Source organism: Eublepharis macularius, chromosome 2, assembly GCF_028583425.1.
Source record: "Eublepharis macularius isolate TG4126 chromosome 2, MPM_Emac_v1.0, whole genome shotgun sequence".
In the NCBI taxonomy this organism is placed as follows: Eukaryota; Metazoa; Chordata; class Lepidosauria; order Squamata; family Eublepharidae; genus Eublepharis; species Eublepharis macularius.
In genome coordinates, this window is record NC_072791.1 from 31,594,446 (window position 1) to 31,608,704 (window position 14,259).

At 44.4% G+C, this 14,259-nt stretch overlaps 1 protein-coding gene across 1 annotated transcript in view; it reads left to right on the top strand.

Annotated features, from left to right (window-relative positions):
- The window catches only part of BTBD7 (BTB domain containing 7), an 86,469-nt gene extending 72,428 nt beyond the window's left edge, over nt 1-14,041 (top strand). The window contains exons 10-11 of the mRNA XM_054971490.1: nt 3,893-4,324; nt 8,707-14,041. Coding sequence (XP_054827465.1) covers nt 3,893-4,324; nt 8,707-9,522 — 1,248 coding nt within the window. The 3' untranslated portion in view covers nt 9,523-14,041. The remainder of the gene's footprint in view (nt 1-3,892; nt 4,325-8,706) is intronic.
- Nucleotides 14,042-14,259: the final 218 nt, after the last annotated feature.

Consider the following 14,259-nt stretch of genomic DNA (forward strand, 5'->3'; position numbering starts at 1 on the left):
GTTTGCGATTCAGGAAAGTGCCCAAATGTGACCCGACTCGCAATGATTCGGGATTTCCGAATCAGTGCTTCCCGAAGTGATTCGTATTGCTTTGGAAAGCTTTGGGTCAAGGGGTTTAAATGCCCCTTTCGTGCCACTGCAAAGCTGCCGCAGCAGTGAACAAAGTGGAGGAGGCCCTTCCTCACCCTCAAATGGCCGCCGTGATGGCCATTTGAGGAGCAGGAAAGGCCAGAGGAGGCAGCTGGAGCCTTCCCCACCAGCCAGCTAGCTGCTGTGGGCCCTGCAGGTGGCAGCATAGCAGAGGAGGAGGAGGCTACAGGCCATCCCAGCCTTACGAGGGCTGCCGGAGCTGCTGCTACAGTGGCAGCGGCACCCTCCCACCGCCCAGCTGATTGGCCTCCCCTCTCCCTCCCGGCCAGGTAAGTGGGGGGTGAGTTTGCCCCTGGGGGGTGGGGATGGGGGGGTTTGCTCCCCCTCACTTCAGTATGCTCCAAATCTTTACGGAGCATACCAAAGCGAGCTAAATACCAGAATCCCGAAGTGGCTTGCCTCTTCGGGATTCTGGTAATTCAAGAATTTTTTCCTGCTTTGGGTAAACCTGAAGTGGGAAACCCAAATCTTTTGGGGGTGCACACCCCTAGACAGGACTGAACTTGAGAGATCAATGGTCTGAGTCAGCATAGCATAATTTCATGTTCATAGCAACTTTCTAAAACTTTTGAACTGAAGGTCCACATGAGCAAATCCTGCATAAGTAACCTAACTAGGGATGTGTGATTTGGTATTCCCAATTCTAATACTCCTGGCTGTCTGCAAACTATGCAAAACTGCATTATTCAAGGTGACTTTTAACTTTGCTATACTGCAAAGTTGTTGTTTCAAAGAGATGCATAAAGGGATAGGGACTACAGATTTTACTGTTGTGTACTGTCTGTTGCTGTCTGTTCCTACTGGGTAGTTTCTATATGGTTTAATATGCTGGTGTTAGAAATCCTTATGCTCTGTTTCAACATATCTTCAACTCTGTATTGGACTTTTGCTGGTTTTAAATCTTGAAATTTGTATTTATATACCCTATTACATTGTTTATTGAGATGTCTATGAAATTGCTTGTTCTGATTCACAGTGTGTGATCTGCCTTGAGTCTCAATGAGAAGGACTATAAACAGTATAAATAAATAAATAAATCTCTCTTATTTGGATAAATCGGTATTTATATTCCTGAATAATTCAGATATATCTGGGAATCTTGCAGGCTTTCCAGGCAAGAGGAGGGAGGGAGGCAGCATTGCTGTGTCTGTGTTCATGTTGCTTGCTTGCCATAGGCCGTTGCCAGGTCTGGCTGTTGCCTTAGGATTCTCTGGCTTGATGTTGGTACTGTTCGGCTTGCAATGGCCTGGCATCTTTGGCCTGGTTCTGCCTGGCATCTTTCGGCTTGCAATGGCCTGGCATCTTTGAGGAACATTGGTTCTGTTGGACTTGTAACAGTGTCCCTTGCTTCAGTTTGGTTCTGCTTGGATTCTCTGGTTCGATATTGGTTCTGTTGGGCTTTTTTGATTCTGTTTGTATTGGAAGGCTTTTGGTCATTGGTTGCTGTTATGTTTGATTAAGGTTTCTTGTGTAGTAGAGAAAACCTTGGATTTTCTCTCCATAGGAAGCAATGGAGAGTAGCTGAAGGAAGGCTGTTTAGGGGCATGTAGAATTGGGGCCTCTGGTCCAATTCACTTAAAACTTCGGGGTGGGGGGAGGTCTTTAGTGGACAGGCAAGGCTAGGTCCCCTGCAATTTTGCTTGAAAAATGCCCCCCTCTATCCCCCTGGATTTTTCCATATGGAATAATGGAGCCAGATATATTCAGAATCCCAAATAATACCCAAGTCCAAATACTATATTGGTATTTTTGGACCCGAATATTGGGAATACCAAATATATATAGTATTCTGGATACACGAATCAAAATACCAATCTTTTTTTAATTGAATACTTCTAATCCTAACTACTTTCCAGTATCAACTCCATATTCTTCAAGTTGCTTTTATGTTTATTTTAAATAACACCATCAACATGCTCACCAGTTTCAGAGTTCAGGAACAGAGGTCCCTGCTTCGAGGAAGCTTACAAACGAACAGTTCAGTGGTAGGCAGAGTTGTATTGTCGAAGGCTTTCACGGCCGGAGAACGATGGTTGTTGGGGGTTTTCCGGGCTGTATTGCCGTGGTCTTGGCATTGTAGTTCCTGACGTTTCGCCAGCAGCTGTGGCTGGCATCTTCAGAGGTGTAGCACCAAAAGACAGAGATCTCTCAGTGTCACAGTGTGGAAAAGATGTAGGTCATTTGTATCTACTCAGGAGGGGTGGGGTTGAGCTGAGTCATTCTGTAAGAGTTTCCCAGGGTGTGGAATGCTAATGGCGGGAGGCTTCACTGAATCCTGAGGAGGTTCTTTTGCATATGGATTGGTGCTTGATGTGCTAATCTTCTCTGCAGGGCTATTGTCGGGTGTGGAGTGTTTTGTTGGCCTGGTGTTTTTCAGAACTGGAGCCCATGCTCTGTTCATTCTTAAGGTTTCTTCTTTCCTGTTGAAGTTTTGCTTATGCTTGTGAATTTCAATGGCTTCCCTGTGCAGTCTGACAAAGTAGTTGGAAGTGTTGTCCAGTATTTTGGTGTCCTGGAATAAGATACTGTGCCCTGTTTGAGTTAGGCTATGTTCAGCCACTGCTGATTTTTCAGGCTGTCCAAGTCTGCAGTGTCTTTCAGTGTCTTTCAAGAACATGAAAGACACTGCAGACTTGGACAGCCTGAAAAATCAGCAGTGGCTGAACATAGCCTAACTCAAACAGGGCACAGTATCTTATTCCAGGACACCAAAATACTGGACAACACTTCCAACTACTTTGTCAGACTGCACAGGGAAGCCATTGAAATTCACAAGCATAAGCAAAACTTCAACAGGAAAGAAGAAACCTTAAGAATGAACAGAGCATGGGCTCCAGTTCTGAAAAACACCAGGCCAACAAAACACTCCACACCCGACAATAGCCCTGCAGAGAAGATTAGCACATCAAGCACCAATCCATATGCAAAAGAACCTCCTCAGGATTCAGTGAAGCCTCCCGCCATTAGCATTCCACACCCTGGGAAACTCTTACAGAATGACTCAGCTCAACCCCACCCCTCCTGAGTAGATGCAAATGACCTACATCTTTTCCACACTGTGACACTGAGAGATCTCTGTCTTTTGGTGCTACACCTCTGAAGATGCCAGCCACAGCTGCTGGCGAAACGTCAGGAACTACAATGCCAAGACCACGGCAATACAGCCCGGAAAACCCCCAACAACCATCGTAGGCAGAGTTGCACCTTGTAAGCCCATTGACTTCAGTGGATTTAGAAGGGTATAATCCTGGTTACCGTGGCACTGTGAAATACCTCACTTTAGCAAAGAGAAAGGTATGGTTTTGAAGGAAAGAACAAAACCTCTAGTTTGACTTTTTCCAGGCCCTAAATCAAGGGAATGTACTTTAACCAGAAGTGCTTTATAAAATGATACTTTTTTGTTTCACAGAGGGAGCCACCCAGTGGTGGCCTGTAACATACAGCTTTTTTTTTTTAAGTAAAGTTTTAGGTTGCTTTGAGCAAACAAGGACATCACAACAGAATCTACATTTTGCCCTTTCAGGCTGTTTAGACAGATTCATTTAACGCCATATGTGTGTATTCCGTTTGTGATTCATAATTTCCATTCTTGTATCTGATTGTCAACAGGAAAAACATAGCTAAGATTTTAGTTATATGACCTGACATGTTCTGATTTTTAGAATGCCTCAATAAACTATTTTTACTGCTGAAATACTAATGTAGATTCTTCGATCACTTACAATTTGTTTTTCCATTGCAGAATCCTCACAAGTTCTTTCCCGAGGAGCATTTTGGCGATGAAAGCCCACTGTTGAACCTGAGGCAGTCGGGGCGATGCCGTGTGAACAGCACGCCTGCTGCAGAAACCCTGTTTACAGAACTCGACTCCTTTGTGGCCTTCCATCCGCCACTGCCCCCTCCCCCCCCACCTTACCATCCACCAGCTACTCCAATTCACAACCAGTTCAAAGTGGGGTGGAAGCAAAGGGCACAGAGCCAGCAGCATCCCTCAAGGTCCTTTTCATACCCCTGCAACCATTCCTTGTTCCACTCCAGGACAGCACCCAAAGTTGCCCCACCCATCTACTTGTCTGGGGTCAAAGCTACGCCTCCCGATTGCACTAACACAACAGGACTGGGAAGACAGACTGTGGCTGCAGCAGCAGCTGTCATGGTGGCTGAAAAGCAAGTGGTAAGTGTGCCAGATACAAGTGTGACATCCTCCCTTCCCCTGGACACGTGTGAACGATAAACTGTCATGGTTCATTGTCCTGGTGCAGTAAGCAAAGTGCCTACAAGAAGAGTTTGGAATTTAGCAATATCAAACCAGGTACCTGTTAGCCTAATTACAGACTGAGTATTCTCTGGCAGCCGAGCACTGGATCATTCCAGTGAGGTTTTGTATGACAGGCATGTAGCATCTCTTCTGTCTTGGGTATAACAACGCAATTGTGCTAGATCAGACTAATAGTCCACCCAGCCTGTTTCAACGTTGGCCAACCATATCCCCTCAGGAAGCCCATCAGCAGGTCATGGAGGCCAAAGTCTTCTCCTCTTGTTCCCAGCACCTAGTATTCAGGTCAGTATCTTTCAATGTCTCAGCCCAAGCCTTGCGGATGAGCATATTTTTTTTGGCAGCAGCTTACCCTAAATAATTTGACAGATTTCTTTATTCAGGGTGGCAGGGAGCATCATGTATACAGAATAAACACTTCTGTGCGGGTGCACATGCAAAGCAATCCATTGTTTAAATGGGCTGGGTGGGAGGATGCAACAGCATCTTAGAGCGGCAGCAAAACAACTCCCTTCTCTCCATTAACACTTTTAGAATATCCCCTTAGTTGGGTGCCGGGGTGTGTATGTATGCATGCAGATGACAGAGCAGCACAAGTGGATTTAGTGGAGGTGGATTTTTGCTCTTACTGTCATTATTGAGTGTTCAGTTACTAAAGCGTTTGGAAGAAGTGCATAGATAGCATTGGAAGCTTTAAGCTGTTGTCCCAAGGTTATACTTTTAAATCGGATTGTGTTCAGCTGAATAATTCATGACAAGGTGTTAAGAGATGAAATCAGCACAGAGGAGAACACGTGGCTTAATGTTTTGATGCAGAAAGCATTTATGTCTCAGGCCAAAGGAACTGAACTGCTGCTTTGAAAGGAAGAAAAAAACAGGGTCCAGTATAAACCTGTCTTGTTCTCTAGTTATATTAAACACACAGTAGACAACTATGAAGGCTAGCCTGAAACAAATTAGGAAGAACTTGGTTCGTTTTTGTGGCTTCTGTGCAGTTCCATATTGAGACTGCGCACACGCAGGCCAGCCACAGAGATTTCCAGAGCTTTCTAGAAGACTAGGAGTGCCCCTCCTCCCTTCAGCACTTTCCTGCCAAAATCATCACATGACCAGAATGAGGGGCGCTATTCTCTGTGCTCTTTTTGCCACTGCAAAGAAGGGCTCTCCATTGCTATTCACCACTAAATGAACAGCCAGACGTGTGAAGCTCCTCTTCCTTTTTGAAAGACACTCGTTTTATAAAAACTTCTCTCTTGTGTAAATCACACTGCACAATTCAGCACAGCAATTACTTTTTATAATCTGATCACCTGTTTATCTTGTTTAATGAGTTCAAAATGTTACAGGGCATGCAGGTCAATCAGCACAGCAAGTTTGCATATAGGGAAACCATTCTCCCTAATACTGTTGGGTGACACCTGGCTTTGCAGTGTATGTGGACCAGGGTTCCTGCGAACATGAGTTCCTGCGCTACAGCGCAGGAATTGTCACAACTCAGCGCAGAGCTGAGAAGCCCCAGCGCACAGAAGGCGCTGGAGGAGGAGCCGCGGCTCTGTGGGAAGAGCTGCAGCAGACGCCGGTGTAGCCTTTCCCTCGCTGGGCTCCGGAGGAGGCACCGCAGCAGCCGCCCGCACGGCCTTTCTCCAGCCCCTCGCAGCAGGCACCCAGGCAGCCTTTCCCCCGGGCTCTGGAGGAGGCACTGCAGCAGGCGCCCGTGTAGCCTTTCCCCAGCCCCTTGCCAAAGCTCAGGGGAAAGAGCTGTGGGAGGTGCCCGCGCGTGGCCTTTCCCCAGCCCCTCGCCAGGCTCGGGGGGGGGGAGAAGAGCCGTGGCAGGTGCCCATGCGGCCTTTCCCTAGCCCATCGCTGGGCTCTGGAAGAGGATCCGCGGCAGGCGCCTGCACAGCCTTTTCCCAGCCCATCGCCGGGCTCTGTGGGAAGAGCTGCGGCAGGCGCCGGTGTGGCCTTTCCCCAGCCCCTCGCTGGGCTCTAGAGGAGGCACCACAGCAGCCGCCCGCACAGCCTTTCGCCGGCCCCCCACCAGGCTGGGGGGGGGGGAGAGCCGCAGCAGGCACCCAGGCAGCCTTTCCCCCGGGCTCTGGAGGAGGCACTGCAGCAGGCGCCCGCACGGCCTTTCCCCAGCCCCACGCCAGGCACAGGGGAAAGAGTCATGGCAGGTGCCCGCGCGGCCTTTCCCTAGCCCCTTGTTGGGCTCTAGGGGAAGAGCCGAGGCAGGCGCCCACGCAGCCTTTCCCAGGCCCCTCGTTGGGCTCTGGAGGAGGCGCTGCGGCAGCCACCCACATGGCCTTTCCCCGGCCCCTCAGAGGAAAGAGTTGCGGCAGGCATCCCCAAGGCCTTTCGCCAGCCCGCCAAGCATCCTCTCTGGCCCAGTGCTGGAGGAAAAGGCGGTGGCGGCAGGCACCCATGCTATTTCTCACCAGCCCACCGAGCAGCCTCTCTGGCCCAGCGCGGGTGCTGGAGGAGGAGGAGGAGATGGCGGTGGTGTTTCACACTCCTAGGGTTGCCAGCTCCAGGTAGGGAAATACTCTTTTTTGTGTGTGTGTAAATTCATGACTAAGGAAATCTATTTTACATGCACACAAAAAATTGACTTCCTAGTCACAAAGACTTGCATGGCAAGGAAAATTCATGACAGAGCTAGGGTCTGAATCTGGAAATTTTACCCGGGCTGGTAAGACAGCCTGTCCTCTAGTTAAATTACTCCATGGGGAGTGGGGAGCTGCGGCCTCAGTTTTACCAGTATTTTTGTACATCAATGGCATTCTGCTTATATCTTCAGGGGAGAATAGATCATTGCAATACAGTGTAATAAAACAGAATGGCAAGCAAGGAGAAGGCAGGACTTCAATGCTGACTTTATGCTTTATGACTTGATTTCATTTCAAAGATTCCATGGCCATAACTCACAAAGAGAAAAGGAAAGAGTTTTAAAGCCATGAAGCCTCTAGGATGACTAAAGGCCAGTTCTAGGTTGTTCCAAATGAGCCGCTCTCAGCTGGAAGCTAAATAGGTGCTCCCCCTGCAACTTCAGCCAGCTTCCTTCTTCTTTCTGCAAACCTGGCCACAGAAGAGACAGGAAATGCCAGTCGACAGAGCAGAGGTAGAGGGAGGGATGACTGCACATCACATTCTGTTTAGGATTTGCTTGTGGGCAAAGAGGAACCCTTACTGAAGCTCATCTGCCTGATGTTGCCCAAAATGCAAAGAGAACTCGGCAATACACTGATGCCTGTGGAAAGAAATGGTGTCTGAGCCATTTGCAGGCATGCTTCACAACACCTTTTTATATAAAACATAGAAGGGAATAGCCAGAGAGTGAGTGCATTGCGGGGCTGGATGATGCACAATTCTTCTTCTCTGTAGATCCAGAGGAGTTAGCCGTGTTAGTCTGTAGTTGCAAAATAGTAAAGAGTCCAGGAGCATCTTTAAGACTAACCAACTTTATTGAGGCATAAGCTTTTGAGAACCACATGCCTAAGTGGGTGTCATCAACATATTGATGGCACCCAATACCAATGCCTCAGACAGCCTAAATCAAAAGTCTTTTAATCAAATGGATTCTGGTTTTCGAAAAGGCGCGCTCACAACTTGCAAGTTGCTGCTCACAAATTGGATTTCTGGCTCACAACACTGCACCGCTTAGAGGGAACATTGAGTGGACTTATGTATTGGCAAGTCCAGTTGCAAAGGTATTGCAATACAATTTAGTGCAGCTCACTTCAGAGGTAACTTCATTTAAGGTGATTGCCTCCACTGATTGTCTCTAGAGTTGTTTACATCATTTTTTGCCTACCTGCTTTGGTAATAAAGTTTTAATTGATTTTGGAAGCTTATTCTGGGTACTTGTTTTACAATGCAAACCTAAGAAGAGTTACTCCAGTCTAAACCCATTGATTTCAGTGGGCTTAGACTGGAGTAACTCTTCTTAGGATTGCACTGTGTTAGAAAATGTATATGCCACGTGTACGTGCTTGAGGCAGTTCATAGATCTGCTCATTTTAAGTACTGACTATTACACTCTTGCCATTTTGTTTTAATTCAGCAGCAAACTCCTTTTGGAGCTGGAGGAATAGAGTGTAGAACATTGTAATAGACAAAATTTTGGAGCTGAGAGTCCAGACTCTTAAGGGTAGCCTGTAGTAAGCTTGGCCTTCTGCAGGCTGAAGTAGTTCTGGAAGGGGGGCAGTAATAGACCTGCTTGTTTATAGCTAGAACACAAGGGAGGGAAATAACACAAGTGAAATGAATGTTCTTTTTTCCAGGGTACGCAACCTGTGCTCAATGAGCTGATGCCAGATATTGCAATGGGTGTGTCGACAATGTCTCTTAAGGACAGGAGGCTGCCTGAGCTCACTGTTGACACAGAACTAAGCCAGCCTGTTTTGGAGATCGGACCAGGACCACCCCAGCACATTTCATGCATTCAGACAAGGCACATGCACAGTTCCCGGAAGAAACACTCGGTTGAGCAAAAGCTGGATACGAGAGACAATCCACAGGAATATCCTGATTTCTACGATTTCTCCAATGCCGCATGCAAACCTTCTACTCCAGCGGCTGGCAGGCATACACCTTCACCTTCCCAAGGCATCTATTTTGGCCCAGATTTGTATAGCCACAGTAAAGCATCACCTAGTGGCTTAAAACCCACTCACCTGTCTAATCATCTCTCCCCTAAAAAACTAGAGGACCCAAGGAGAGAGTACTCGCTTTCTCAAGATGGACATCCACACAGACAAAAGAATGAACCGATACACCTAGATGTCTTAGAGCAGCCACCCCAGCGGTTGGATTTGGCATTGGCTGCCCAAGAGAACACTGGGAATGGCCCAGTTCACACAAGAGGACGATCAAAAATGGAAACAGACTTGACTTACGGGCTGACTGCTAGCCGGCCTTCTCTGCCTACGTACAGTTTAGAGACCCACGAAGAGCAATCCAGCCGGAGGTTGGTGGACATGGAGCCTCTTGAGCATGAAGCACAGAGGAATGCAGATTTTGAAAGGGAAGAGGCAGTAAGCAGAGGAAGGCGGTCTCCAAGCAAAGCAGACTTCCTGTACAAAAAATCTGCCCTCTGAAAACCACCTCCACTTCTTCTCTGTGCCTAAGAATCATGATGTACCCAATTATTTGCAACCTTCCGCCTGACATTGTTGGGCAGGTTCATAAATGCCAGCCGCTAAAATCAGTTCCCCCCCCCACCCCTTTCTTTGTATATACTTGGCTTCCTTAGAAATGGCATGCTATCAGTTTATTTGGAATGCTGCTTTGTGTGTTGAACAAATTTTTGTTAAGCTTCTTTAAAAAAATATATTTTAGCTGGTACCTTTTTATAAAAAGGGGGGTAGCTGTTTGCACCTGTACATTAATTTTTGTACTAGTTATGTTAATTTTTTTGACTCATTCTAAAGGACTCTGTTCATAATCTTCCTGCTTTTTTATATATCTGTCTTTCAGCTCCCAGTTTTCTGTGTGCATTAGGACGCACATTATTGAAATGTATTTTCTAATAATATGGTGAGAATGTCTGTCTTCATTTTTGAATGACTATAGGAATTCCAAAGAACAGCACATCTAAGTAACTACGCTGGTTAGGTCTGAAACCTTCTTGGTTTACCACTCATGCAAGAATCCAGCCTAATATTTATCTTTTGTTTACCGAGTCCATGGCAGCTGGCCTTCCGTCTTTATGTAGCAAGCCCTCACTAATGCTTGCGGCTGGAATTTTCTGTGGAAAGTGAGGAGTACAACTCCCCTTTAGGATTTCGTGAAACCTTCCTTTCTTTTTTTAACCTCAAAAAGCACTTACTTAACTTCCTGTGGTTTATTTAAACCACAATAAAAATAGTTAGAATATATTAAGAACAGTTTGAATCCTGCAGATTTACGATATGTTAATTTTTTCTTTTTGGTAAAGATATGCAGAGATGGGAAGGTTCCATACCAAGTGCAGAAAGCTGGGAGGGTTCAGCTTAACATCTGAAATAGATGTTAATTGCTTTGTCTCATCAGAGGGCTGCCTCTCTAAATAGAGGTGCTAAGAGGAATGCTCACTGCCTTCTTTGCTCTGCCTCTACTTAAAAAACCAAGGGCTTCAGTCTTAGTGGTGGTGTTCAGCACGCCTTCACACAACTGCTTTCTTGGTGGACGGAAATCAGATTGAAGAGTCAACTGTTCTAGCCTCATGAGCTATAAGCAGTTTTAGCACTTAAAACCCTTCATCCCCAGTCTCTTGAATGTGCATTGTTTGTTGTTGCTGAAGACACTGGGAACTCTGGTTTTATAGACACAAAGTTGAGTCATAGGGTTGATAGGTAGAGATGCTCATTGACACCAACGATGGCCATCTCAGAAGTCAAGTATACACCACCACTCTCTGTTGCAAATACTAGAAAAGGTTCAGACACCACTGCTTGGAAACAATTAACAAAGGCCTAAGTTGATACCTTGGTCAAATCTAGTGAAGCTCTTCCATCACCTGAAGACCTCAGAATATTAACAAAATGCTAATTCTTATCTTAAGACTGACACTATTTTTGGATACTTAACACAGTTTAAATGTAAACTTTCACTGTTGAATCACTCCTTTGTTGTGGGCTCTGAGAAAGGAGCTACAGCTCCTGCTGTTTTGTTCTCTCTTCCTGGCTTCTTTAGGGGAAGAATTTTTTGTTGTTATTGTTAAAACAAATCTTGAGTTTTACTTTTGTTTGTGAAAGAGGGAGAGGCGTCTTGACAAAAATTTTCATGTTGCTTGGCATTGTCATTATATAGAGTAAAGCCTCTCATACCACACTTTTCAAAACATGAGTATATTCAGTGGGTGGCTGAACAATACAGCACAATTGCTGTTTTGGTGGGTTAAGTATGTAACTCAGTGCCATTTTGTCATGCAAGACAAGTTTCCATAGCCTTGCTGACAGGGTGCATTTTAAATCAATTCACAGGGCTATTCATCAGTTGGTTCCGGTGCAAGACGATGGCTGTGTGGACTGGCCTTTTCTAAAAAAACACATCTATTTTGGTCAGAATAGTATCCATTGGATTATTCTCAGTATGCCATTTTGTCCAGTTTTTTTTAAGCTTTTTTCAGTTTGGTAATAATTACTGAGGCTGAATTTGATTTTGATTTGGTTTACAGCTCTTTTTCTCTGTGTATTCTCACACACAGACTTTTAACTCTCTTTTCCAAGGAAGTACTCACTGAAATGACTGTGTCTGGATTTTAGATGTTCTGTTCATTTCATGTGAACTCATTTTACACATCCTTAACATAAACCCAAAATGCTTTAGCATATTGGTAGTATAATCTGGCAGGCTTCATGTATGATAGGGTTTGAGGCCACAGCATCTTAGAACTGATAGCATTGCCTGAGATTATTTGTGGGATTTAGTTTACACTTGGTTTTTACTGTGGAGTAATTTGCATAAGAATCTGTTTAATACATATTGGCCCCCTGAAAACAAAACTGCAGTTTGTCAAGCACATTATAGGAGAGCACTGTAGGTGAAACCAAATCTTGAAAAGGAGTGGAATTTTGTGTGCTAGGGCCCTTAGAACAATTGGGCCACTTATACAATCTAAAGTTGAATTAAACTGGAAAAGGGGATGCAGAAATTCTTAAAGACACTTATTCGAGGTTTTGTTTTTTCTGTCACAAAGAATCGTTTGACATTGTTCCTCCCATGCTTCTGTAACCGCTGCAGTGCTCGTTTCCTCTGCCTCTAGCGCTGCTGTATGCGTCTTTGAAAAATCATTGATTTTGCGCACACAGAAGAGCTAGCAGGAAAGGAAGTGAGCACCACAGCAGAGGAAAGCCTCCATGGCAGCTGGAGAGAAGTGCAAGAGAAACCAAGTCGTAGGATCCAGAGCCTTACTGTGTTGGTAGCATATTCATCCCCACTGCAGTCCTTTGGATCACTATCCACCCTGAGCCTGCTTGCGGGGAGGGCGGAATATAAATACGATAAAATAAAAAAATAATAAATATACTTACTGCATCTCCCAAGTAGCTGTGCGTGTTGGATCTGATTAAAGGAGTGTTGACAGGACTTCTGGATAGCTCTTTTACCAGTGTGCATGACATATTCCTAGTGTGCTTCTTTTCAAAAAGAACTTTACATTGTCCTATCTATTTGTCAACAGAATACAAATAAAAGATTTTGACCCACTGGAGCCAGGTTACAGCTGTTAAGGGCTTGATTTGGCCCACGAATAAATTGATCAGACATGCCTATTTGTGCCATAAATCGATCTCTTTCATATTCTGCTGGCCAGATGACTCCATCGAACTACTTATTCAGTCCCTTTGTCCTTCAAGGACACATGAAACCAAATTTCAAGTACTGAGTGTTGCAGTAATCAACAGCAATGCCATGTGCTTGGCACTTTCCATGCACAGAACAGTTTTAGCAGTTTAAAGAAATAATCTTTTGTTTGCATGAAGCACTTTTGAGTAAATGGCTGGAAATTCCAAGTATTTAGTAAATGTACAGCTGTTGCTTTGAAAGTGAAATAATTTCTTACTGAACAATTAGTATATAAAGAAAGTATAAAAACTTCAACAATCTTGGCTAATTTTCCTTCAGAATGCTGCAGAATCTTGTCCAAAACTAATCTGGCATACATACTTCTAGGGGAAATGTCTTTGTTCTATTCAATGACCAATATCCTGAGAGCTATGTTGCATGAGTGCATGTGTATACAAAGCACTTGTCCACACATGTGGCGTATGTTGTGTGATTGCTTCCAACCGCATGGATAGCTGTCACAACAGGTCCTGCTTGGAAGTGGCCCCTGATCTGAGGTGAAGGAGCCGCTTTGAGAGGAAATCCAAAAAAGCCTCCGTGCACATATGCCACACTGGATCCTGGCCAACGCATTTACAAATAAATCTAAGGAGATTCTGTTAAGAGTTATTTCTTAAATTTTCCTCATCTTGTAAGGTCACAGTAACTATCTCAGTGACTGTTCAGTAGGTTTCAGGTTTTACTTCCTGTCTCTTCCTTAATGTTAATTGGCCCTTTCCTGTTTTTGTTCCCTCATCTCTTATGTAACTTATTTTGAAATGGGCTGCAGGTGGCACTGTTCCAACAATGATATGTTTATAGGGTGAAGTGTTATGTGTGAAATGCTGGGTGAAGCTGAAAAAGAAAAACTAATTTGGTATTTCTGTGCTTATATGTATTCCCGGAAGGTGTTAAGTGTCCATGATGTTACATTGTTCTTGTGCTGTTACTGGTATAAAGTCAAGTGCCTTCAATGCTAAAGGCTCAGAAATTTTCTTAAACCAACTCCATGTCCTATGCAAGTGTTTTTTCTACAACCTGCATAACCAGTACTTTGTAAAACTTGTTTACGCTTCAACTGTACATACTGGTTTTTTAAGAAAATATAGTATTTTTATTTAGGTACCTCTAGAATTGAATTCTAGTCTTGTGTGATGCATTGTAAAACAATACATTTCTCTTTTGAGTACCATTACAGTTGTAAAAAGGTTTTCACTGGTTCTATTTTTCTACTGTTGCTGAGAAGCATGTTAACACTGACTTTATCCTACATATAGTTGGCATTTCAAATAAATGGCTTGTCTAGAAAAATGAATGTGAAATTGTTCTGATTTAGTCACCACAAAGGACAATAATGTTCTACTTCTGTGCAGTGCTAAATTTTAAAAGTTACATTTCATAATTATTGTGCATTTTGCTAAGCCTTATCACTTGAAGGAAATTTATCTACACAGTACAGTATTCCATAGTTCAATATTCATAGTTTCTCTATTATATTGATACTAAAGCCATATATATGTATTGCAGTA